The sequence below is a fragment of the Penicillium brevicompactum genome (genome assembly GCF_028827555.1).
Source record: "Penicillium brevicompactum strain IBT 35665 chromosome Unknown utg000009l_segment0_segment0, whole genome shotgun sequence".
NCBI lineage: Eukaryota > Fungi > Ascomycota > Eurotiomycetes > Eurotiales > Aspergillaceae > Penicillium > Penicillium brevicompactum.
In genome coordinates this window covers 1,507,847-1,532,537 of record NW_026623212.1, presented here as the reverse complement: position 1 = coordinate 1,532,537, position 24,691 = coordinate 1,507,847, and the positions used below count along the sequence as shown (strand labels likewise).

The following is a 24,691-nucleotide window of genomic DNA, read 5'->3' as shown; positions in this document are numbered from 1 at the left end:
AAAAGTGGATTCGTTCACTCCTAGCGCAATCTATACTCCACACTAGCGGGGAGAGCTGAAAGCTGTATTTATCCATTACGCGCCTGCGTGCTTTTCCACGCCTTACTCATACACACACTTGAAATTTTCGCTCTTTCCAACGACGAGGATATTGGGCAACCCTACAACAAAATGGTCCTGGGTATAGTGATGATGACGGCGATGCTGCCCACTATGATTGGTCTCAACGAGGCCAGCAAAGGCACACGCGACCAGGAAGATAGTCGCCGGAATACAGCGCGCAAGCAGCGATGTCATCTAGTGGCGATGTGCTCACTCAGCCAAGGGACCCAAAGCCAACGCGAGCAAGTTCATAACGCCCGCGTGTATGTGGGGCGAGACGGGAAAGTAAGTATCGTCACTGAATTGAAACAATGTCGCAAAAAGAAATACATGATGAGCTGATGATCGTCCTGTTTTAGCTATATATCACAAAAAAGCCCAGCTCCGGAATGTCACTCTTCAATGGCGGCTTCTACACACATCCGGATTTCCCTCCTGACAATTCCTCCGGCGTGGTAACAATCACCGGCGAGCAACCCCCACTTTACGATGGGTATTTTTGGATGCCAATACGCATGAAATGCGGTGGGGAGGGCGCCCTGACAGCGAAGGCCACGTGTGTGGACCTTTTGACTGGACGAAAGATGAGCAGTGCATGAAGCTTGAGGGCTGGGAGGGGTGGTTGGCGATTCGGTTACCTGAAGATGATGCCCGGGACCAAGCGGATACAGACCTGGAGATTGGCGATGGTCGCGAGATCTGGCGCCTGTATTTCGACCAGAATGATGACGGGGCCGATCTGCCGCCCGGTTCCCAGGGATTGGAAATTCGTCTCAAGCGAGTTACGGCAGAGTCGTAATTGTATAATAAATGGAGTCCTAATTTGTGTGCTTTGAGTCTCGTTTTGCGGAGTAGTGCTTCCACCACAGGCCCAGCTTCAGTTTGTTAAGCTTCAAAGACCAGGTAGTATTACTGTCTCTTTAAACTATCGCAAACAATGTTTAAAGCACGGGCTTCCAAGGTTCGAGTGTGCCATTTTCACTTTTGACCATATTAGCCCGTAATATTCGATTGCGCTAGGGAAGCCCGGACGAACAGTGGATCGTTTTCAGCCAATAGTAGATCCAAATCTGCCGATATTCTGGGAGTTCGCCCGCTCGTCACTTAATTCCGGCTTTCTGTCACTTAAAGTGGAGACTATTCCACTTGTATGCAGATGTTGTTTGTTTACTGTGCTCTAATTGAATCACACTGTGGTCTTTGCCGCTTGACAAATTACAAGATGAGCGAAATTTTTAGAAAATCCCAGTAATCTGGGTAAATGGATCAGCTCGTACATACAAACATGCACGGCAGTCTGAGGGTCCCCTTGCACACCAGTCTGTGGGCAATCACTGCAGCCCGAAGAACCCACGAACAGGCCAAAGTACATTCCACAAGAAAAGGATCTTCCGCTCCCTGCTAGCTTGCCAGAATATGCTCAAAAGCCCATTTAAACATCAAGTTTCCCCCTTCATCTACAAGTAAAATACTTGCATCCGCTGTCACACTAAATCTGGGCGTTCCTCCGCTCTGTGGCGTAGCTGGCGATCCCCACTTTGAATCAATCAAACTCAGTCAAGCTGGGTCAATGTCCAATTTCCAGCTTTTATTCACTTGAAGATGTGAGCTATCGCAGATAAAGGCGCAAATCACGCCTAAAAATATGTCAATTTGGAGTCTGAAACCATCTGCATCATTTTGGTAAATGATATCGACGAGATGGCCATGGACAACAGAAACCACGAGACTTGTCTCCTTCGATCGACCTCCGTCCTAGGTTTTAAGGAATAGAATCACTGTTCCAGCGACTTGCAATAAATCGCATCTTCTTGAGACCAACGACTTTAGCTATTCAGTACGCAGTACTCCGTACCCAGAGCCGTGCTGGCTGATTCGCCCTGGGGGATTGCCGTTCTGTACGGATTATAGTGGCCACGATTGCATCCTGGGCGATGAAATCCAGGCCCTCGAATTAAATGCATACCGTGGCGTTCTCATCAACCAAATCGGGTTCTCGGAGTTCTGCAGACCAATATCAACAACATACAAGCCTCAGTGCCGTGCTCACGCGCGGCCAAAAAGAGGATGATAGTTGCTTATAAACAAGAGTATTTATGTATTGTCTTGATCTCGAATGTCGATTGGTAACGGAAGAGAGCTATCATCAACTTCGGGACATCTTTTTAACTGTCTTCTCAACTGTCTTTCCAAGGCTCCAACTATGTAATTGTCGAGTCATCATTATTGGTCGAGTAAAGGAAGTCTTGGCTAAGCCGTGAACAGAGAATTAGGGATTGGGGATACGGAACAGCGTGGGTCCCAAACAAACTTTGATGTTGCGTCCAATGAGTGCTGGAACACTTTTTGAGCTGATCGATAAACAATTATAGTGGCACGTATCAAGCTGCGAGGGTGTGCTAGATCTGTTGAGGTCTAAAGACACGGCGTTTGTCATCGGATGACTGATCAATTCTCGGGACCCGGGCCGTCGCCTGGTTAGCCGTTGAACCTTCGCCTCATTCTAAATGTCACCAAGCGCACATGTTTCAATTCCAGCGAGATGCCCCCTGGAGGTGAGTCCAATTTGGATAATGGAAAGCTCCCCTCTGACAAACGTAAAACAGGCCCAGCGTGCATAACATGCCGTGAAAAGTGTCGTAAATGCGACCGCACAAAACCTGTCTGCCAAAGATGTATAAGCAAAGGCCTTGAGTGCAAAGGTTATCCAGACAAGTTTCGTTTTGCAGGGTTAGCGACTCGAGGGAAATGGAAAAACCGCGCGGTGCCAAGTGAGGCCCTTGGCCACCGTGTCCAGAGTCGGGCCGGCGTTGAAGCGACAGATCCTCCTCAACCTCAAGAGCACTCATTAAAACCTGTTCGACAAACGGAAGCATCGCAGTCAAGCTCCATCCAAACCTGGCCTCGGTCACAGGAGGAGCGATCTGTCGAGTTAGATGACCTGTTAATGCTCGAACGAACAGAAGCATTGCTCGCGTATTGTGAGTACTCGTTTTGCTTTCAGGGACGTTCACCGATTTTTAATTGAGTCGCAATTAGACGATCGAGTCATATGTCCTCATCAAATCGCACTAGCTGCAGACATGGAAAATCCCTACCAAGCCTATGTCTTGCCGCTTGCATATGAGCAAATAGGACTTCTTTATGCGGTATTGGGACTCACGGCATGCCATGTGGGAATCCAAAAAGAAGATCTCTATTTGCGAGAAACATTGGCCGTTGAATATCGAGTGAGGGCTATCAGCCGCCTCGGCGATACCCTTCAGAATGGATTGTCGAGCGAATTAAGCGAGAATGAGCGGGATGGAATCTTCGCTACTATACAGATCTTGATTCTGCAGGATGTGAGTTGTCAAACATTCTAGTGTATCTTCAAAAGCTGATTTCTCATGTCGAGTGAAGATTTTTGAATCGGGCATTTCCACCCACGGTGCGCACATCACAGGTGCCCTGTCTATCTGTAACCAATTGCGGTTAGCCGATACGATATCGCGAGATCATGAGCAGACTGTGTTTTTCTTGGGAAATCTTGCATGGTAAGAAGATCTTCTGCCTCCTTGTTTCGAAGCGTTGCTGAGACCAAAAATAATCACAGGCTTGACATCATTCGATCCCTCACAGACCCACGCCGATTGTGTTTCTCCTCCGAGCTTCGTGGGGCCATAGTGAACTTGAGTGATCTCAAATTTGAGCGTGTAAATGGATGCCCACGCGCTTTGTTTCTTGTCATGGGCAAAGCCATGGAACATGCAAAAGCACATGCTCTGGGTAATATGAGTGATTCGGAGTTTCAGAGTTCTCTCGGTGCCTGCCAAGTTGAGCTGAATGCATGGCGTTTGCCAACAGACGGCTATCCCGATGACAATTCCCGTTGGCCGGCCGTAGCTGAAGCATTTCGACACGCGTGCATACTGCATACGTCCCGATTGATGGATATGAGACAGCCGGCTGAAGCGCACGCTATACAGCACTCCGTGACGGCAATATTGGATGCGGTCGCCGAAATCCCAGCTGAATGTCGTCTCATCGAATTGTTGGTCATGCCACTTTTCATGGCTGGAGCCGATGCTTTGTCCTCGTACGCTCGACATTATGTTTTGTTGCGTTTTGACCATGTCAAAAACCATGGAGGTCTCGGGAATCAAATGCCCATATCTCTTCTCAAGTCAGTCTGGGACGGTCGTGGGAGACAGTCGAGGCACGACAGGAGCAATGTTTATTGGGTGTGGTTTGTATGTACCTCATCCCTCAGAGCTCGCTTCGACGGCTAACTTTATCTAGACCCATAAATCCCCTTCTGAGCCACCACATGATTATCTGATCATATGAAATATTCAACGGGGTCAGTGAATTCCGGACTGTGTCCAGGTTACCTGATGAGGATCATTGCCACAAAAGACTGTCGCGCCAGACAAGCTCCTCTGTCTGGATTTCATTGTCATCGTCGTGCACATTGAAAACATTTCGACTGATGTTTTGGAGGCCCGGTGCTTTGACTGCGCCATAAGTTAGCTTCGAAACCCTGACGAGCTCCCTCTCTCCCTCCCTCCCCCTCTCTTTCTCTCTCTTTCTCTCTCTTCTTTCCCCCGTCCGGCCTTTCCTTTACGGCCTGAATCTACTGGTTTACAGCAATTTCTCGCTTCTTCCATCAGATCATCCTGTCGTCAGGTTCTGAGCGCCTGCTGTTCCGTCTGTTTTGGACGACTAGCACGATTCTACTACGTTTTCCACTGAGCTCCAACCGGGTCGTCTGCGTCTGCCCCACCACGTTGATTCACCTTGGCAGTGACCAACCACATCGTACTCAGCTTGCCAAGAAGACGACTTTGACTCCTACAAAATGGCTTCCCAACAGGAGGAGTCGGGCCCGAAAACCCAACTACACAGGCTACCGACTGAGATCGATTACTTCGAGATTGAGAATGTGACTATTCTTGAGAAAGATACTGGTTTCAAGGATTGGAGACTCATGATTATTTGCTCACTTCTGCCCTTCGGATGCCATAACCTCATTCGATCAGATATGCCACGCCCCAAACCAGCAGACACAAGTTACATGGTTTGGTATTATTATTCCGCTTTCGTCGGTCAGTGGCTTTACAATCAGGTGTCCGACAGCATCAGAAGCGAGCTGGTCGTTGCCCGCATGACGTGGAAAGATGGCTTCTTTGCTGATGTCGTGATGGAGAGAATTGAGAAGATCGTACTGGGAAATGGCCGCGTCGGAAGCATCCTTGTCAACAACATACACAATTTTTGGTCCATCAATCGAAACCAATACGACTCCGCCATCGACTACATCAATGATTTCTACGCGCAGATGGATCTCTTGCACGAGTTGAAAGTTCCTATTCCTTGGATAGTTGCTCTTGGAAAGATACTGCAAGAACTCACAGACGAGCTCCCGTCGGCTGTATTCTTGGAGGATAGGATAAGGGATATGTCGCCCGAGGAAATCACGGAGGAGAAGTTCCTCGAATTGTGTGAAAGTCTACGGTTCGCGGCCCGGCACCAGGATACTTGGTCCAAGAAAGCAGCAAATTCCGATGACTCTGAAGCCAACGCCGATCGCAACAACAACAGCAACAACAAGAAGAAGAAGAACAGGAAGAAGAAGAAGAAGAAGACGAAGGACAGGATGCCTTAGGATGCCACGAAGCGCAGTGATCCCATTGAGCCCGATTAACAATGGGTGATCAAGTGAACCAGTTTTGACGGGCCTGACAAGTTCGCTCTCCTCTTCTTTTACCCATCAGCTTTACCTTTACAGCATGGACTCGCCGTATTCCAATGACAGCGCAAGGGAATTCGTTGAAACAGGTCAGCTCTCCGAACGGACCACATACTCCAAGCGGGAGTCTGCAATACTTGACTGGACCTCCACACTATTCAAAACTTGAGATGGTGTCAGGTTGGGAATATCCCACAGCCGCAAGAAATTCAAAGCTAGATATTCTTTTCTCGCAATGGCCTACGGCCTAACCAACATGTGGAGACTGACCTCGGGACTGCTCTGACATGTGTAAATAAATTCCCTCGAATAGATAAAGAATACAAGTAGCAGGACATGAAAATGTAAACTGGCATTTGGCAAATATTCAGCACCGAAATTTCTTCGGCCTTGCTTTGAATCATTCAAAGCACTTCGGAGAATCAAGGACCATATGGAAAATAGCCATGCGGGTGCAGTGAAAGGGTTCAGGGGAGCGATGGGAGAAACAAAGACCCCTGTTCTCAGCCCAATCCCGCTTGAGCAAGCTCACCTCAACTTGACCCATTCCAGATATTTTTGCGCTCCAGCACTTATTATGGCAGCCATCAACGATACTTGCATTCCCAATTGGGATATTTCAACACCCACATGGAGCCCAAACTCGATATATATCGTTTTGTTTGACCGCGGAGAGAAGGCTTATACATTTCATTGGGCACTCTACCTACACCAGGCAGCGAACTCCGGCTTCAAATACCATCTCGTCAATACAACGAACTCCACGAGCTGGAAATTCGACCCACATGCCATTGAAGATGTTGATAACGATGGGTCTATCCTTGCTGCCCTCGAGATAGGATGCCTTGAGCCGATGATGCACCCGCATCTCCTGCACCGCCTCGAGGAAATTTCAATCTTGGATTCCAAGAGGTTTCGCGAAAGAATTACTTGCCGGGTGTGGCTCAAAGAGGCCATATATGCGTTGGATGATGAAGGCTACATATCACTTAGCAGAACTGTGGACGAGATCGAAGAAAGGGCTACGCTCCTCGCGATGCAGAATAAGTCTTTAGGGAGGCGGACGATTGCACAAATCGGAGATGGCGAAGCATAAAATTTCGTTGCACTTTCAAGGTTGAGACCTCAGGATGGAACCAGGGGGACGTATTCTTATGAGCCATATCACGATAGACAACCTTGGAAGAGCACAAATTTTGCCTTAAAAGCGACATCGACGGCGCGGTGTGTGTTGAAGACGAGAAGTCTTGAGCTAGGGATTTTGAACCTTGGAAGACAGCAACTTTGGATGTTCCATGTTTCCTAGCATACACTAAATAGATACAGTATTTAAATGACAGAGACAATATTTTGGACCCAAACTTGAAAATTCATAAGCGCCATGAACACGCAAGATGAAAGTGTGAGATTTCCATCCCCAGAAACCGTAGGCTATAGATATGTCGCGTCAACCCTTTCCTTTTCACGCTGCAAAAATTCCTCGAAAGTTCCCAGCGGCAAGTTCCATTTCTTGACCTCCTCCAGATCCACCAATGAGGCCATACCGCGTGCCATGTGCTGGCCAGCAATGAAAGGGTTGGTTGCCCTCTGCGAATTGACCTCCTCCTCGGATAAGTATACAACCTTCAACTTCCTTCCAGTCGCACGAGATATAGATTGCATCAGATCCTCAACTCCCAAAAATTGCGATGCGATTGGAATTCCCTGTTGATTGAACCGAACAGGATCGAGTACAGCGGCTGTAGCAAATGTTCCAATGTCGTGGGGATCCACCATTGGCAGTACAGTATCGGGGGTGTAAGCAGTGGTGAATACTCCAGTTTCGGTGAAGCCTTGATACATCCTTGCCATCGGGGACAAGAAGTTGGTCATGAAGTGAGCCGGACGCAAAATGGTCCAATGCTCAAATCCTGCAGTGCGGATTTCATTTTCGATGGCTTGCTTGTTGAGCATCATGGTGCTGATGATGCTGTTCGGATCCCAGTCTTTGAGGCGTCGAGGGTCGTCGGCGGATGTGGCGCTGGCATAGATGACTTGCTTGATGCCGGCGTCTTTGGCAATTTTGAGAATTCGACGTGCTTGCTCCAGACTTGCGTTGAGATCCGTTAATTTGGGCATGAGGTTGAGGAATAGGCTGGTGCAGTTGGCCATGGGCTTTCGGAAGGATTCATCGTCGTCGAAATCACCTTTTGTGATAAAAACACCGAGGTCTTTGAGACGTTGAGCGGCTTCAGAATCAGGGGTTCGTGTTACGGCATGGATGTTTGCGTTGCTCTTGACGAGATGGTCAATGAGAGCTCCTCCTTGGGTACCGGTGGCACCGCAGACGAAGACATTCAAAGAAGACATGTTTGGGAGGACTTTTGGAATGGAAGAATGTGTTTAATGTTGGATGCTTGCTGTTGAGCTGAGACTGCAGCCACCCCTTCATATATCGCAGTCTATACAAATCCAGCGGGAGTATAAACTCGTTGGGTGGACATGGCGGAACTCCACCGACCGCGCCGCAAAAGGGCCCGCGCTGATTGGTGCGCCAAAGCCTCATCCCACTAGCGTGCGGAATTCCGCCCCAAGACCCACGCGATTGACACCTTCCTTTTCTCTTTTTCCACCTTTGCCTTCTTTGCTTGATCTGTGACGACGATAATTGCCAAAAATGCCTCACTATGCCGGCCAAATGCCAGGCCCTTCGAGGCGTAAGTCATGTGAAGCATGCAAGTCGGCCAAGCGACGTTGCGACTTGGCGTTTCCAACTTGCTCGAGATGTATCCACAAGGGCCTTCCGTGTTTTTATCCGGGAAGACTACCGGAGACTTGCGCCGATGCCATTGCAGATATTCCTACATCTGCATCTGGCGAGTGGGCACATACTTACACCCAAGAAAATATTTCTTATAATACGCCGCCAATGGTCGACCAACAGACCCTTCACCCTTCTATGATCGAATCGCCATTTCGATCCCTTGCTATAATTCCTCCACATGAGCGAATCGATCTTTTCGAAGGCATTTCAATATCATTCAATTCTGATTCAGCGATGACAAGGATTAATCCCCCGAAGCGGCTGTCGGAAGTTCTAGCAAATCGTCTACAGTTCGCAGTCGATGTGCTTCAAGATATCCCCAGAATGGTGGTAACGGAGAACCAAACACCTTGGTCTCATCGTCAGCTCTACAAAAGTGGAATGTCCAAAGATATGCAAGGTTTGATATTTCTATCGGAATGATAACAACAAGCAGTTGGATTAACTTGACTCAAGATGCATTCGCTTGTTGCTCCCTCTATATGGCGCGAAACGAGATCAACTCGCCTGTGCTCATGTCCATATTCGATGCCCGCATCAATGAGCTTATTGCCGCAGCACCACCCACAACACCCTTGGAGCTTTTGGCACGAATCCACGCCCTCATCCTATATCTTATAATGCGCCTGTTTGACGGTGGCATCCAGACCCAGCCATCCTCAGAATCGCTGTTGGCTCTCTTAGAGACATCAGTTCTCTCCTTGTTCGATTACATTTATATCCCGGATCCCTCCCAGCCTTGTGACATACTACCCGTCTCCATGGAGCCCGTAATGAGCTTTTGGGACTCTTGGGTATTTCAAGAATCTGCGCGACGTACGGTGATGATGGTCTTTTATTTTGTGAAGATTCAGCACTTTTTACACGGGAAGCCCCTTTCCACCTGCGACGGAAAACTGGGATTGGAACATGCATGGTACCAGTCCGCGCATTTATGGAATGCACAAAGTGCTTTCGACTTCGCAGTGGCCTGGACGGAGAACCAACACTTCATCGTCTATAACGCAGACTTCACTGGAGTTCTTCAAAATGCAAGACCTGATGATGTGGACTTGTTTGGGAAAATGCTTCTCGTCACCAAAATCGGTATCGATGAGACTAAAGCTTGGTTCTATTCAAGAGGAGGTGCTTTGTAATGGGAAAAATGCAATGGAAGTCGTCCGTTGTTCCAGGGCGATTTTCTCGGATCTCCATCACATGCCGACGGGGGTCGTGGGGCCCAATTGAATGTGCCCCGGGAATTACCGTTCGGGCGGTAACCACCCGCCCGTGCCACGGCCCGTTAACGGCTAATCCACCGGCTACCCCGTCCACCTGTGAAGCCCGTGCCGGAGTTGGAGAAAACCAATGGTCAATGTCCAGATTTACCTAAATATGATGAGTTCACAGTAACGTTCTTCATCTTGACTTCACTGCGGCGAATTGCGCGTCCAAGTCTAATATTATCAACGTTACACTCATTGGCTTCGAATCCTTCACGGTGATCTGACCGGCTCTATTACCTGCCACATTCTTTGTCCTTTTCGTTCCTGGGACTGTTATTGAGGGGGCTTAATGACATGGCTTCACCAACTCTTGCCGACAATGTAGCAAGCCAAACGCCCGAATCACGCCCCAATCTGGTGATCTTCATGCCCGACCAGCTCCGATACGACTCGGTCGGCTGCTTTGGAAACCCCCATGTCAAGACACCCAATATCGACGCCTTTGCGGCTCGGGGAACCAAATTCACCAACTGCTATCTGCAAGCCACTGTCTGCTCACAGAGTCGCTGCTCTTTGTATACTGGACAATATCCACATGTATCAGGGCATCGGAGCTTGGAAAATCTGATCAAGCCATGGGAGCCAAACATGTTCCGGGCTTTGAAGGAAAGCGGCTACCATGTTGCATGCTTAGCGCCTCGAGGGGACACTTTTGCCCCAACAGTCACCGAGCTCAGTGTCACGGAGTACGGCTTCCTGGTACCACCAGAGTGGATGCCTCAATTCGGGAAGGGGGAGCAAAGGAGCCATCCGAGGATATTTGGGATCGCTTATTCTACAAGGGACTCCGAAGCCAGGACAAAACAATTGATTATGACGAGGCTGCTGTGCGGTCCGCGATCAAGTGGTTAGAGAATCCACCTAAAGGCCCATGGGTGCTGTATCTTCCCTTGATCTTCCCTCATTGTCCGTTCCAAGTCGAAGAGGAATACTTCTCCATGTACGATCGCAAAAATATGCCAGTACCGTCCAAGCCAGATCAAAAAACAGGATATGAGCCGCGATATTTTGCGGAAAATCGCAAGCGCTATGGCACAGAACGGGCGACGGATGAAATCTGGGCTGAAATTACCGCGACCTATTATGGCATGATCTCTCGCCTTGACACACAATTTGGCCAAGTTCTGGCAGCATTGGAAAACACAGGACTGGCCTCCAATACAGTGACAGCTTTCTATACCGACCATGGCGAGTACCTCGGAGACCACGGCATGATCGAGAAATGGCCCAGCGGGGTGTCCGAGGTTCTTGCGCGCGAACCTTTGATCATAGGAGGAGCCGGGCTACCGAGTGGTAAAACCAACGAAGACATTTGTGAAATGGTTGATCTCCTGCCGACTGTTTTCGAACTCTGCAAAGTCCCAGAAGTCTTCCCACACAACGGCATATCACTACTTCCAACCATACTGAGTGACAAAAACCACCCTAAAAAGTACGCATATACCGAAGGAGGGTTCCTCAAATCGGAAGAGCCCCTCCTCGAACAGGCTCCTTATCCATATGATATCAAATCTGTGCTGCAGCATCAAGATACCGAACTTGTCGGTAAGGCGGTTTCGATGAGAAGCAGCGAGTGGACCTATGTCTATCGGCTGTACGAAGCGCCCGAGCTATACAACAGGAAGTCCGATATTGCAGAGCTGCACAACTTGGCTGCAGATCCGGGCTTTGAACATATCGTTCGGGAAATGCAAGGAGAGATGTTTCGCTGGATGATAGAGTCATCAGACTTCCTTCCTTTCCATAAGGATGCTCGGTTCCCGACAGTCAGTCTTGAAAGCCCGCAGGACCAGTATAATAAGCGAGTTGGGGCAACTTGAATATACATGTCATTAATTATTGCTCACTATAGCACTGGTCAATATCCTGATATTCGAAGTCAATGAAAGAATCTTCAAATCCACTGAACGTGTTGCCCAAGGAACTGAATAAATTTTCATTCTCGAATCCAGTATACCAAGAAGGTTCGACAAATCCAGGATTCCCCAGAGGTTCCTCCGATATAGGTCTCTTGTTACTATCATTTGCTGCCGTCTCTGGTGCCAAATCACAGTTGAGAGATGGAGTAGCAGCGGGGCTTGCAGGATAATCCTGGAGCACTTCCTCTCCCGTTTCAATGTCGCTTTGACGAATGCGCGCTAGGATATCAAGCACATTGGCATCATGTGTCTGTTCTGTCTCCAATGCTTGCGTCATCAAATCAGAACCTGAAGCTCTTTGAACTGCGAGACCAATCATTTTTTGAATCTGGTGATACTGCGATTTCCAAAGTCAGCACAATTTGTGATTACACAACGAATGTTGGCTGGTAAACTTGGTCATGGTATCACTCACCAGTTGGCCAATAGAATTCTTCACGGCAATTATAGGTATCATTATCTTTGCGGCATCTTTGAGCTGAAACAAAACCTCCAATGCTGTAGAAAAGGATCCGAGAAGTCCGAGATCAAAAGCTCGGATGATGATTCTCGCGCACTGATAAAGACAAACATTGATGCCAGGGTCTTGCGGTGTTCCGTCGCCAACGCTCTGGGCCATCCGAAACAGATCAACAAGAGCTCTTGCGTGTTTGATCACTTCTGCTTGGCAATAAGCTATGTACTCGGGCGAAGTCTTCTTGAAAGCTTCCTCGGATAATGAGTCCCGCAGCCCTGGAATCATGAATCTGTATAAGTCACAATAGCACTGATGCCACATGGAATGTAGCATCAGATATCGTCGCATGTGTGGAGAGTATGCGCGGAAGCTCATATTTCGCTGAGTTAGCTGCATTGATTCGGGCTGTGAGTTTCTCAAATTCATTAATTCTTGTTCCAGCCGAAGAAGCTCAGCACGAGAGTCATGTGCCGCAGTACCTTCTGAGATGACCGTTCTCGTATATCTGACAAGGATCAGAATCTGGAAAGCGTATTTTTGGAGATTGACATACTGGAGAATTTCATGTCGAATGCTTGAGAGTCTGCAAAAACATGCTCTGGTCCCCATGCTCGAGGTTTCTTCATCAACGCCTTTTGGGAATAGAGTACCCGTTCTACCGTAGATTCCTAGCTCGAAATCTCTCTCACAGGACGGAAGTTGAATATGCATCAAATCTTTGCGGCATGATATCAAGTCCAACTGCCCACCGGCAAGCCGTCTCTCTAAGATGAAGATAGACCACATGACACGACGGCGCATTTCGCGACCCGTGACGGACAACTTGTTATTTTCATGGTTGAGCCGAAGCAAGAATGCCATTTTTGCGGCGATTCCCAGTAACGGCTGTAAAGTTTGGAAACGCGACAAGGCAAAATTTTGGGAAATCACCACCACCAGAACTTGAAGTACTGTCATGGATGGCCGTCCAATACTTGACCAGATGTAAGTCTCGGCCTCAGACCGCCATGTTTCTCTTCTTGTGTGTGTGGCTGACTCCGAGGACACAAATTCCGCCGACGCACTGCAAATCGCTTTCAGCAAAGCTGGAGCTACCCTTTCACTCGTCCAGGCGCGGAGAAAGATAGCGCGGTGGATGAATCCATTCTCACAAAGAGGTGATATGTGCTCAAAGTAAGCGTCGATATAGAGTCGGATGAGGCTCTTCTCTAACCCAAGCTCTCGACACGTGTCAAAGCCCCTTTCATCGCGTCCTGGCTCCTTGTGGCAACCGGTGCTGATAATTTGGATTGACTCTGATCCCAAGTGCTCGAGAAGAGGTGGTGGATCTGTGCTTTTGGAGGATTCTAAAGGCGATGGTAATGTGTTTCTTTGTTGGGTTTTATTTGGTGAAACCGCTCTCCGTCTCTTTCGCGTTTTCGGTGGCGGCTTAGGCAATGCATACTCGCATATGATGCCCTTTTTACAACATCGATGACAGGCCGGAAATGAGCCAGAGCACTTTGCCTTGAGCAAGTGACAAGGCTTGCAAGCTTGTCTGATGCGTTGACGTTGGGTCCCGCTTTGCGTCAAGTGGGCCTCTGCACTCGGCACAAGACTCATCGGCTCCATTCTTCGATATCTTTGGACTTGTGATGCCGTGGACTCCAAAATATCGGCTAGCAGGCAGTGGCAACGGTTAAGTTGACGAGTTTCAAGCGACCGGGCCGTTGCTGCGAATATCTAAATGGCGTGCTCGGCCACCTGAATTGCGACCTTTCCCTTTGCGACGGCTAGCAAACCACCCGCCACCGGCTACACCAACAAAGTACGACTAGCTCCCGCCGATATACCCAAAAGGAGAAGGATTGTTCCTAGTGATGGCAAGGACAAGATGGGTCGGGTTGAATATTGCGAATATGCCTTCCGAGATTCGACACGCCGGCCAGGCCATTCCATCGTTACTTGACTGCTTCCATAAGACTTCGATGTTGATCATATAGCCACCGTCGGTACTTGAATTTCTTTCATTCCAAGGTTGATAGTGACTGTCTAGCCACTGGAGAGCTGTTCTACATATCACGCGAGCAACATGACAGGCTTCCATGATGTGAAGAAGTATTTCAATCGGAAACTAGCACTTTCGTGCAGTTTGATCGCCCTGTCGAGCTTCAACTATGCTTTCGATAACCAGGGGTTTGCTCAGACGCAGGCCATGGATGCCTTCTCAAGAAGGTTTGGTGTCTACGACGACAAGACCAAAACATGGTCGCTTGACACTCAATGGAAATCATACTTTAACGGACTTCCGTATATAACATTTGCCTGTGGTATGTTGCGAGTCATCTGGAACTATACGAGTTAACTTCATCTCTGACAGAGGATCAGGTGTGGTTATTGGCAGTGTTATCAGCTCACGCTTCGGTCGCCGCTGGTGCATGTTTGCCATGAGTATCTATGCTTTGGCAACTGCTACCATCACAACAACCTCTCATTCCAACGACCAGATACTCGCTGCCAGGATTCTGAACTGTGAGTCTGCTCTCAAGACCTGGAAGAATATCTCCTCACATACCCAGATGTATATATTGGAATGGAGCTCTCCGTCGTCCCAGTCTTCCAGTCTGAGATTGCTCCAACCCAAATCCGTGGTTTCGTCGTAGGCAGCTACCAGTTAAGCATCGTGGTGAGTACCACCCTGAAAACCTTGAAAACAACCAAATTGAAAACGTCCATTTGCTGACGATACTTTGTTTTAGTTTGGAGGCATGGTGATTGGCTGGGTGTCCAATGGAACAAGCAAAATACAAGATGATCGTGCCTGGAGGATACCCCTGGGACTCTTCTTTATCATTCCGACTATCATATCATCTCTTATATGGTTCATCCCTGAGGTAAGCAAACGCTCAAATCAAACTCCCTTGACTGCTTCCATATCTTAATACTTACCTCACGCAGTCACCGCGATGGCTTCTTATGCAAGGCCGTGAGAATGATGCCCGCGTCAACCTACACAAATTACGAGAAGGGGCTTTCACAACAGACGAGATCGAACAAGAATTCGAATCAATCCAAAATGGCTTGAAGAATGAGCCTGTGCAGGGTAGATTCAAAGAATTGTTCTCATCGTCGAACAGAAAGCGGACAGCCATTGTTCTTGGACTGAACTTTTTCCAACAAGCCACGGGCCAGGCGTTCGCATCGCAATACGGCACTCTGTATGTGAAATCACTGCACACAATCAACGCTTTCAATTATCACGTCATAAATGGATTCATTGGACTTTGTGTTATCTCGGTCTGTCTATATCTCAACGACAGAGTCGGAAGGAGGTGAGCAAATTCTTTTGATCTGATGCAAAAAAGAGAAAGTCATTAACACCCTTAGGCCTCTGCTTCTGACGGGTGCCATAGTCCAATCAGTTGCTCTCCTCGTCATGGGAGGACTCGGGGTCCACACACCATCCTATTCCGAGAAATCGGCAGTTGCCGCAATGCTGTCGCTCTTCACTGTGGGCTTCAACATTGGGTGGGCTGCATTAACATATGTTGTGACGACCGAGATTCCAACACTCCGTCTGCGCGATAACTCACAGCGAATTGCGTCCGTTATGAATGTTCTTACATTGTAAGTTGGGCTCGGATTGGTTGATTGAGGCGCGCCGCTAACAGACTCGCAGCTTCGCGGTTTCCTTCACTTTACCATACCTTATGGACGCTGATTATGCAAACCTTCAGTCCAAAGTTGGATTCATCTATGGGAGCTTCGCGATTGCCTCAATCGTGTTTGTCTACATTTGCGTTCCAGAATGTCAAGGGAGATCGTTTGAGGAGATTGATCAGTTATTCCGGATGAACATCCCTCTTCGTAAATTCCACAAACACGAACTACCAGATGGAGTCACTGAGATTGACGTAAATGGCATTTCGAAGGCTTGAAACCTTTCGTTTGATATCTGGATCAGGAACGAGACTTTCTACTAGCACCTGCATACCATGTACCTATCACCACGAACAAGAAAGTCGTATTTTCCCACTGGTTTGATGTAATAATAATAATATCAGCACTACCTCTCCATTGCCACTTCGGTCAATTTTTTGACCGCCCTCTCCCATCGATCCCACGCTAGACTAAAACTGAGCGTATCCCTCCACAGATCTTCGGGATCGCTCCCAGGTGGTGGTACTCTGTCATTTCCAATTTTGCCATTTAATTTGCCTTTGACAAAGCGCATATGCCAGGGGATCACCCCAACATTTTCAAATCCCATTCGCTCGGCAAGTCGAGCACTTGCAAGATTTCGCGAACTGGCCATCCAGTGGACTCGCTTTAACCCAATCCCACCATCTTCAGGTGACTCAAAAGCCACCTGGAGAGCAAGCCCAACAGCGTTAGTTGCAACATGGCTGCGTTGGTATGGTGGCAGAATGACAATGAACCCGATCTCGGTGCACAGATCCACCGGAGACGTGCGGATAAAGCTGACAGTTCCTGCTAGCTCGCCTTCCGGATCTTCAGCAGAGGGTGGTCGAGTCTTGTCTATGATAGCGAAAGCAAACGATTGAGGATTGGCGAACGATAATATGTGCGTCGTTGAGTCACTATGAAACCGGGCTTTGAGCTCTGCTGCTGAGCTCGGTGGTAGCATTGGCATATGCGCGTATATCTCAGAGTGTGGTGAAGAGAGGCGGAAAAAAGTATCGCAATGCTTGTCAGGGTCGAATGCGACAAGCTTGGTGCGCTCGTTTGACGCCTCGGGAATGGCGAAGGGGAAATTCGAATGATTTGACATTGCGCTTGTGGTTATATCGAATGATTTCGATCTGATTTGTTCGGTTCATCAATTTACCAGGAGTATGCGATGGGGTGTTTGGAGCAAACTGCCGAGGATGGTCTTATTTCTGTGAGTCATTTCGTCCGAAAACCGCAATAAACTTCGATTTCAAATCTGACTCCCTTTGAAAGAGTGAGACTACCGCGTGCCGCGTATGCCGTGCACCGACTATGCCGTGTCTCGCCCTTGCCGTGTCCGCCGCGTGAAGCTGCCGCGAGGCCATCGACCATCACACAACGCGGACAAGCAATACTGAACCCTAATTTAGAGTGATTGAATACCCTCGAAGACCTGAAAATGCAGGTTTCAAAGAGAAACGAATAAAAGGGACAACAAGAAGACGCCGGATACATTGCAAGAAAACAGAAGATGACCCGGGCCCTGAGCTTGAACCTGTTCCCCTCAATTAGCCGTCCCCGTCACATTCACAAAGACCACAGCTTTGAGAGAAAGCACCAGTATCCCACCCTTTATGAGCTAATCCAAACATTTCTGACTGGTTACACGATCGATCACCATGGCTCCTTCTCTTAGCAAGGAAGAAATCTCCCAGCGCATGAGAGATCTTGTCTTTGGTGGTCATCTCGGTCCCGCGCAAGGGAAGGCTATCACCTTCGACATCGTTCGCGAGGATCCTGTGTCCATAATCTTCATTGCCGCACTAATATCATTTACTGAGGTCAATGCCGGGTTAGATCGATACCTGATATCCCTTGCCAAGGACGGAGCCTTGCTATCCACATCACCTGTTTCCTTGAACACGGGAGAAATGGCCAAGCTCCTCTTAGAGTCCGGCTGTGGTAAACTGGTTGAATACGAGAGATTCAAAGACGGATCATTTGGAACCACATATAAAGCAAAAGCACGCGGAAAGAACAAGGATGAGCCAAACGAATATATCGTTCAGTTGCGATACCATGCCAACATCGACAACATGTACCATCTTATCAAATACGTTCGAGAGAAAAGCCCCGGAGGGCTCCCAGTTCCCCAGATGTTCCCAACCCCCACGTCGTCTAGCTCTGTCCTTGGGGTCCAGATCTCTCAGTATGTACCTGGCCATATGGGATCCGCTATGATTGATGGTCTTTCCTTGGAGGGAAAGCGAAGTGTTGTCAAACAAATGGCGCAAGCCTTCGCAGCTCTATGGGAGCTGCCTACTCCCGGGACTGGAAACCTAATCGGAGAAGCAATCGTATCTCCCGAAGGCACCGTCTCGGTGGGCCCGGAAAGACGATACGGACTGGGTGGACCATTTTCTTCGGTGACCTCTTACCTGCAAGCATGGATAAAACACCGCCTCGATAAGCTTCAAGGTCAACAAGCGATTGACGAGTACAAGGACAAATATCTCGATCGAATTATCAGATTCGCTGAAACCACACTCAACCACATCCCCTTCGAGGTCGAGAATGTCCAGCTCGCACTGGTGCATACGGATCTTGGTCTACACAACATGATCTTCTCCGAATCCCCAACACCAATCCTGAAGGGGGCGATCGATTGGGAATTCGTGGACTATGCACCACTCCTGATCGTCGTTCCGACTCTTGTTGAGCCTACCTTCGAGCTATTCGCATCAGAGAGCGGTGATCTTCGACAAGCCTTCTGGGATGAGATACCGCTTTGGAAGCGGGGCTTCGCATCTAAGGGTTCCCGGATTTTCTTGGACTTCTATTCCTTCGGACTATATCTCAAAGCGGACGCTCTCCCAGATCGCAATGCTGACTTGGCCGCGAAGGAGCAGTACTGGAAGAAGAATATAGAATTTGTGGAAGGATTTCTTGGACAATGGGAAAATCTTCAAGTTTCCGTTTGAGGGGAAAACAAAAAGCATGGAGCTAAAAGTGCGTATCCTGGCTCCAGCAATTTCATGATGGTTAATGTGGGAAGTTAAGCAAAGTGTACGTAGAATTTTTGGATGGGTATTTAAACAAAGAAAGGGATTTAGAATTATCAAGACCAGAGATTCCCCCTAGATCCACTGAGACTTCGATACCGAGCTTCGATCTGGGAGCTCAAAGGGACCACACTGGGAGTGGGCGTCTTTGTTATTACCCAACTCAGTGACGGGCTTCTTTTCCGGGGCCAACTCATAGAATGGTCCCCTTTCCGATCCAATCTCGTATCTTTCACGGTCGGGAGCCAGTTCATTCAACTGCTTCCACTCGCTCACAGAAAGTTCTGCCAGCTCCCCTTCGTTCGTCTTCGTCGAGCTATCATCCACCATCTTATACATATCCTCATGGGACTGGGAGCTCGTTTGTTTCCGCCGGTGACGAATGCAGAATGTAATGATGATTGCAAGAACCAATGCGCCGCCGACGGCGCTCCCAACAATGATTCCAATTTTCGCTCCGGTGGAGAGCCCCGTGTCGGATGTGGAGTTATCATTCGATGCATCAGTTCCACTTGTTTTCTCAGTCGAGGTTTCTGGCAATGGAACCCATTGGCCTTTCCAGGTATCTTCCCAACTACTAGCTGAGCCGGAGACAGAGGGGTTTTTCTCGTCCATGGTAGCTGTGTTGACGATGAATGATGCGTCTGGTCCTGGGGCTTGAGCCAAGTACCACTTCCCCGCATGTAGCCAGTTGACACCGACAAAGGCCGCTTGAAGAAATGCTCGACCTAGTACAGGTGTGCTGTTGGTGGGCATGCAAGGGAAGTATTGCGTTGGTGTTTCGACAAGCGGCGCTTCCAATGTAAGATTCAGGAGGGCGAAAGGAACTTTGATGGTGATATCTGCATTGTTCAGACTGTTCTTGCTGAATCTGAAGGCTAGGTAGCTTGGTGAGGTCAAAATTTTGTTGTACTGAGGATCGGACGTGTCCCAGAAATAAAGGCCATAGTCGGGTTGGTACGTGACAGGTAGCTCGGCAGCTAGGGCGTCACATGAGCTTTGAGGGAGATAAATATAAGGATTCGTCGGGTCCACAATGACTGTCAGGCCGGATGACAAGGAGGAATTTCCTTGGGCCAAAAGTTCGGATTTGTTGGAATAACTCCAGGCCGATCCTCCTTCTGCAACCCCGAGGCTTATATCAAAAAGCTGGATCGGAAAACTTCCACTGTTGAACGACTGAGAAGAAACTTCTCCGATCACCCTGCTCTGGTCGTATCCGCCCAGGTGAAGCGATCCCGGAATTCCCAGCGACGCGGAGCCAATGTGCATACCGTAAGAATAAGACGGAATGGTATTGACGCCTCCTTGGTCGTAAAGATAACTGTTGACAAATGTCGTATTGATCTTGATCGTGGACCCAAAGGTCTGGTTCAATTCCGGACTTCCAAGGGAAAGTGTACCAACTTCAAGCGGATAAGCCTGGCCATTTGGATATGTTTGCCACCCAGCACGTATGAGAATCAGATCAACCTCGGGAATCGGAGTGCCTTGTATATTGATCCAATCTGTCGCTCGTCTTGCCCTGGCGTATATTGGAACAGCGTTGGTATATCCCCATTCCAGATCATCCCATGTTCCGTAGGGAGGTAATTGGATCGAGGTGTTATCCAGGGTCATGGACTTGTCGCTATTGAAGAGCCCGGCTTGCTCTGCGTAGCAAATCGGGGATAAAGTTTGATTGTCGCACAAGGATGAGAGTAAGATCTTACTTTCCCAACTTCCGCCAGGATATAGTGCGACTTCCGATGTTGGTTGCATGAGATCAGAGGAGTTGCTTCCCACAATGACGTTGACTGCTTGCCAGGGACCATCTGGACCGAAGGACTTGGTCGACCAAGTCATTTGTCGAGGACCCGTACATACTGATGTTTGGACGTATAGGGTGAAGATCGCGAAAGCGTAGCGAAAGTGCTTCATTCCTGACATTCAGTACCGTGAAGCGAAAGTAAGAAGTGAGGGAAATGATGGCGATGGCCTCAGTCATAATTCCACATATTGGACAGCAATACTTGCCCACTCCGTTTCCCCTCTGAAACTCTCGGGGATTTGTACAGCGTCTATTGCTGTTTCGACGGCTGTGATAGACCAGAAGCGAATGTCTCCACATGACTGTCCACTCATATGAAGCTGGTGGAGTTTTGACGCCCAATCACTAATCTCCATCTGGTACTAGTGCGGGTCGGATCGTGCATGGCAAGCGGTTAGCCACCAAATCAACGACTTCAGGCCTCTCATAGGTCGGGCGCTAGCGAACCCGACTGCCAATTTCCATCGTCTCCGTTCTCCTTATAAACTCCCCCTCTCGCATGGTCCACATCCCTGAAGTCCAGAATCAAATGTCGCGGTGCAAATGTGACTGACTTAAACAAACGGGAATCTGTCGAGTGACCTGCAAACGACGATGTTGAGTATGGTCACGTTATCCCCCAGACTCCTCCGTGTCATCTTCGTGCTTCTTTCCTTTTTCTTGGGATATGTGACTTTGTCGCAGCTTCCACATACCTCAAATTTCTTGAGTCATGCCAGTCCGGCATTAGATCTCCTGCACGGGGCGCAAGTCGACTGGTCGCGATTTGCATACACCCAATATGCCACCGACAGATCTTATTTGTGCAACTCGTTGATGATCTTCGAGGCCCTACATCGCCTTGGGAGTAAACCCGATCGTGTGCTGTTGTATTCGTCTGAATTCAATCTGTCTGAGGATGATGACTCGAAAGAAAGTCACATGCTTCGCTTCGCGCGTGATAACTACGGAGTCAAGCTCAAACCCATTCAAGTTCAGCTTCGAGGAGGAGACGGTGGTAGGTCTCATCCCGTCGAGCATTTTTTGGAGCGCATTGGCTAACGGTATTCACAGCGCCATGGGCAAAAAGTTACACCAAGCTTCTCGCCTTCAACCAGACGGAATATGACCGTGTCTTGAATTTGGATTCAGATGCAACACTCTTCCAAGTATGTCCTTGGTATTGAAGAATCCCAGTCGGTTGCATAAGTACTGACACCGATCTAGTCCATGGATGAGTTATTCTTGATGCCATCGAGTCCTATCGCCATGCCACGGGCGTACTGGAAAGATGCAAGCGAGAATCTCTTCACATCTGCATTGATTCTGACCGAACCTTCCGCAGTTGATTTCAACCAAATGATGGAGGCAATCTTTGAAGCCAATTACAGCACAACGTTTGATATGGAGATTTTGAATAATCTGTACGGACCAACTGCTCTCACCATCCCACATCGACCTTATATCCTTTTGAGTGGCGAGTTACGATCAGATAACCACGCTGCGTACCTTGGAAATACCCAAGAAATATGGAACTCCAATGCCATTCTTCAAGAGGCCAAATATGTGCACTTTTCGGACTGGCCGGTCCCGAAGGTAGGTTGAAGCGCCGGAATATCATGCATGCTCTGTCGCTTGCAATACTAATGTGGTTTTGTAGCCTTGGTTTGAAGGTCGCAAATATGTCATCGAGGAAGCACAGCCTCGTTGTGCATTCGATTTATCGACTGGGCGGCAAGATGATTGCCGCACACAAAAGCTTTGGCTGGGGCTATATGACGACTTCAGACTGAGACGAAAGGTAGTGAATGGGCTAAACCCAAGTTTTCTCGTCAAATGACTGACCAAGCATGACTAGGACATATGCGGCACCGCTATTAAAGATCAAAGATACGGGTCGCTTCCCTAAGCACCAAATGGCATCGGTGCGGCAGAGTTTTCCATGCGTTGACAATAGTTCCTTTGAGCTATTGACGAACGCCAAGCTCAATTTTTGATAGACTCCAATATTTAAATTTTGCGATAGACAACAGCGCACGTGTGACTCTCTCCGGCACACATCAGTCCATTCATACTCGACTCTTCGTGATTGAAGACAGGGAGCGCACATATGGAGTACAACCAAAAATCGCGAGCCGAGAGTATTCTACTCCGTAGGCGTTCTCATATCAAAGCTACACTTGGCAAGGTGAGTTCCCGGTACCCAATTACTACTCTTTATACGATTCACCGAAGACTGAACCACGAGAGAGCCATGATAGGATCCAATACGCCGTGAATGAAAAACAAGAATTCATCGGAGCGACGGTTTGGGATTGCCTGCCAGCCGGAGCAAAGGTCAAGTGGTTCAACAGAAAGCAACGATGGAAGAGACACACGGTGATTGAGTCGACAACGATGATGATCTCTTGGGCAAATCATACACCCAAACAGGACCTCGGGATATCCACGACGAGAATGCAAATGCATACTAGTAAAAACTGGCTCAAAAACTTTGATAGAACTCTCAGAAGCAACTATGCTACCTTTCACAGAGTGCACTTATACACACTCAAGGCATTGTTCTAGTTGTACCCTGATTACCATGCCCGCGACTCCAAATAAACTGACCGAGTAACGTGATCAGCACTACGAGGGCTAGGGCTGCCAGGAATACAGCTAGGAAAATCAAGACAGCAATGCTGAAGACCCAGCTGGTCCATGAAAATGTATCCCATTCATTCTGTGGGTTAGTCTCAACAGCAAGTGCAACCTGCATCGAGGATAAAATGACCGAAAGAGAACCAAATATGAAGATGAAGGGAGCGATCGAGGCCTGAACAAAAGCACCTGTATCCCAGTACAACTGCTGATAGTAAAGACGACCGAGGGTGCCGTGATAGCGGCGAACAGAAGGTTGGAAGAATCGGATAGCCCAATTAAGCCGCGAGAGGCGAATTTGACCGTAGTGGTAGCGTTGGGACACTTCATCGTCTCCTTTATCGCGAAACGGTCGTGTAAGCAGTTGAAAATCCGCAAAGGATATTCGGTCTTTTGAGATGAGGTTCTTTTCTTGCGCTATCCGGAAGTCACTTTCGTGGCGGACGAGACGAGTATACGAACGGATGAAGCCTGTGGCATCATGACGAGCACATTTGACAGAGTCCTTTTGGCTGGTTTCGGTATTCTTTGGGATATATTTGTTCCGAAATTCTTCATCAAGTAGCCAGAGTGGGAGAGGCTTCATCCAAATGACTTTCTTGTGCCAGATCAGGTGCAGCTCTGGGTCTTCTGTTATGACCACCTCTCTGCTCTTGACGAAGTTGTTGTGTAGGGCATCTATATGCATGCCTGAACGTTTGGCCACCCAGTGCATATGTGGATAGAGGGAAGTGATGGTCGGACATGTCAGTTCCGTCTGGAGAAATTGTTTGATACTGTCTTGGTCCGTATTTTCTGGGAACGGCCAATTGTCCATAAAAGATTTTGTAGCAGCGGTATTCTCGGGTAATAATGGGGAGGAAGACGACGAGTCTGTTTGAGGCTCCATGGTCATCATATACAGGGAATCGCAAGAGAAGACAGTGAAAAGAAGAAAGAATTTGTCGCCAGGTTAGTCCCGTTGATTTTCTAGGGCGATTGTGACCCGACCCCGGCCCCGCATACGGCAGGCCCCAGCGCCCCGCCGGTATCCCCCTTCGATTTTGACTACATTGGTGCATACGGCCATCTGTAGGAGCTCGCTTTCACCGCCTAGTTTGCCTAACGAACTATATCCTGATATAGCGAGCGTGGCTTCTAGTTGGTGACTCGGACTCTAGGTCTTTTCCTCCTAGCGTAGCGGTCCAGATGTCAGGAACTCCGGTTAGTCGTTCCCGGAACGCGCCACGAAGCCCGATTGTAACAACCTCCCGCTTATTTACAACGATAGAA

At 48.5% G+C, this 24,691-nt stretch overlaps 14 protein-coding genes across 14 annotated transcripts; 9 read left to right on the top strand and 5 right to left on the bottom strand.

The window, feature by feature from the left end:
• Nucleotides 1-171: 171 nt before the first annotated feature.
• N7506_012029 (uncharacterized protein) lies at nucleotides 172-901 on the top strand (the record flags this gene model as incomplete). Its single annotated transcript, XM_056961320.1, has 3 exons — nucleotides 172-387; nucleotides 462-595; nucleotides 649-901. The coding sequence occupies 3 exons, from the start codon at nucleotides 172-174 to the stop codon at nucleotides 899-901; spliced, it is 603 nt and encodes a 200-aa protein (XP_056805854.1).
• A 1,743-nt stretch (nucleotides 902-2,644) lies between these two features.
• On the top strand, nucleotides 2,645-4,431 carry N7506_012028 (Zn(II)2Cys6 transcription factor; the record flags this gene model as incomplete). The annotated part of the gene is made up of 3 exons (XM_056961319.1): nucleotides 2,645-3,087; nucleotides 3,671-4,334; nucleotides 4,384-4,431. The coding sequence occupies 3 exons, from the start codon at nucleotides 2,645-2,647 to the stop codon at nucleotides 4,429-4,431; spliced, it is 1,155 nt and encodes a 384-aa protein (XP_056805853.1).
• Nucleotides 4,432-4,942: 511 nt separating this feature from the next.
• On the top strand, nucleotides 4,943-5,749 carry N7506_012027 (uncharacterized protein; the record flags this gene model as incomplete). Its single annotated transcript, XM_056961318.1, has 1 exon — nucleotides 4,943-5,749. One exon carries the CDS (start codon nucleotides 4,943-4,945, stop codon nucleotides 5,747-5,749), a length of 807 nt encoding a protein of 268 aa, XP_056805852.1.
• A 562-nt stretch (nucleotides 5,750-6,311) lies between these two features.
• N7506_012026 (uncharacterized protein) lies at nucleotides 6,312-6,929 on the top strand (the record flags this gene model as incomplete). The annotated part of the gene is made up of 1 exon (XM_056961317.1): nucleotides 6,312-6,929. The coding sequence occupies one exon, from the start codon at nucleotides 6,312-6,314 to the stop codon at nucleotides 6,927-6,929; it is 618 nt and encodes a 205-aa protein (XP_056805851.1).
• A 335-nt stretch (nucleotides 6,930-7,264) lies between these two features.
• N7506_012025 (NmrA/HSCARG family protein) lies at nucleotides 7,265-8,182 on the bottom strand (the record flags this gene model as incomplete). Its single annotated transcript, XM_056961316.1, has 1 exon — nucleotides 7,265-8,182. The coding sequence occupies one exon, from the start codon at nucleotides 8,180-8,182 to the stop codon at nucleotides 7,265-7,267; it is 918 nt and encodes a 305-aa protein (XP_056805850.1).
• A 559-nt stretch (nucleotides 8,183-8,741) lies between these two features.
• N7506_012024 (uncharacterized protein) lies at nucleotides 8,742-9,772 on the top strand (the record flags this gene model as incomplete). Its single annotated transcript, XM_056961315.1, has 2 exons — nucleotides 8,742-9,036; nucleotides 9,093-9,772. 2 exons carry the CDS (start codon nucleotides 8,742-8,744, stop codon nucleotides 9,770-9,772), a joined length of 975 nt encoding a protein of 324 aa, XP_056805849.1.
• Nucleotides 9,773-10,195: 423 nt separating this feature from the next.
• On the top strand, nucleotides 10,196-11,721 carry N7506_012023 (uncharacterized protein; the record flags this gene model as incomplete). Its single annotated transcript, XM_056961314.1, has 2 exons — nucleotides 10,196-10,587; nucleotides 10,611-11,721. 2 exons carry the CDS (start codon nucleotides 10,196-10,198, stop codon nucleotides 11,719-11,721), a joined length of 1,503 nt encoding a protein of 500 aa, XP_056805848.1.
• A 16-nt stretch (nucleotides 11,722-11,737) lies between these two features.
• N7506_012022 (fungal specific transcription factor domain-containing protein) lies at nucleotides 11,738-13,138 on the bottom strand (the record flags this gene model as incomplete). Its single annotated transcript, XM_056961313.1, has 2 exons — nucleotides 11,738-12,157; nucleotides 12,236-13,138. The coding sequence occupies 2 exons, from the start codon at nucleotides 13,136-13,138 to the stop codon at nucleotides 11,738-11,740; spliced, it is 1,323 nt and encodes a 440-aa protein (XP_056805847.1).
• Nucleotides 13,139-14,348: 1,210 nt separating this feature from the next.
• N7506_012021 (uncharacterized protein) lies at nucleotides 14,349-16,194 on the top strand (the record flags this gene model as incomplete). The annotated part of the gene is made up of 7 exons (XM_056961312.1): nucleotides 14,349-14,586; nucleotides 14,645-14,788; nucleotides 14,836-14,942; nucleotides 15,016-15,150; nucleotides 15,215-15,588; nucleotides 15,644-15,883; nucleotides 15,936-16,194. 7 exons carry the CDS (start codon nucleotides 14,349-14,351, stop codon nucleotides 16,192-16,194), a joined length of 1,497 nt encoding a protein of 498 aa, XP_056805846.1.
• A 128-nt stretch (nucleotides 16,195-16,322) lies between these two features.
• Nucleotides 16,323-17,048, bottom strand: N7506_012020 (GNAT family N-acetyltransferase; the record flags this gene model as incomplete). Its single annotated transcript, XM_056961311.1, has 1 exon — nucleotides 16,323-17,048. The coding sequence occupies one exon, from the start codon at nucleotides 17,046-17,048 to the stop codon at nucleotides 16,323-16,325; it is 726 nt and encodes a 241-aa protein (XP_056805845.1).
• Nucleotides 17,049-17,607: 559 nt separating this feature from the next.
• On the top strand, nucleotides 17,608-18,909 carry N7506_012019 (phosphotransferase family protein; the record flags this gene model as incomplete). The annotated part of the gene is made up of 1 exon (XM_056961310.1): nucleotides 17,608-18,909. The coding sequence occupies one exon, from the start codon at nucleotides 17,608-17,610 to the stop codon at nucleotides 18,907-18,909; it is 1,302 nt and encodes a 433-aa protein (XP_056805844.1).
• A 156-nt stretch (nucleotides 18,910-19,065) lies between these two features.
• Nucleotides 19,066-20,910, bottom strand: N7506_012018 (uncharacterized protein; the record flags this gene model as incomplete). Its single annotated transcript, XM_056961309.1, has 1 exon — nucleotides 19,066-20,910. One exon carries the CDS (start codon nucleotides 20,908-20,910, stop codon nucleotides 19,066-19,068), a length of 1,845 nt encoding a protein of 614 aa, XP_056805843.1.
• Nucleotides 20,911-21,394: 484 nt separating this feature from the next.
• N7506_012017 (CAZyme family GT8) lies at nucleotides 21,395-22,619 on the top strand (the record flags this gene model as incomplete). The annotated part of the gene is made up of 4 exons (XM_056961308.1): nucleotides 21,395-21,797; nucleotides 21,854-21,948; nucleotides 22,007-22,375; nucleotides 22,440-22,619. The coding sequence occupies 4 exons, from the start codon at nucleotides 21,395-21,397 to the stop codon at nucleotides 22,617-22,619; spliced, it is 1,047 nt and encodes a 348-aa protein (XP_056805842.1).
• Nucleotides 22,620-23,330: 711 nt separating this feature from the next.
• On the bottom strand, nucleotides 23,331-24,308 carry N7506_012016 (uncharacterized protein; the record flags this gene model as incomplete). Its single annotated transcript, XM_056961307.1, has 1 exon — nucleotides 23,331-24,308. One exon carries the CDS (start codon nucleotides 24,306-24,308, stop codon nucleotides 23,331-23,333), a length of 978 nt encoding a protein of 325 aa, XP_056805841.1.
• Nucleotides 24,309-24,691: the final 383 nt, after the last annotated feature.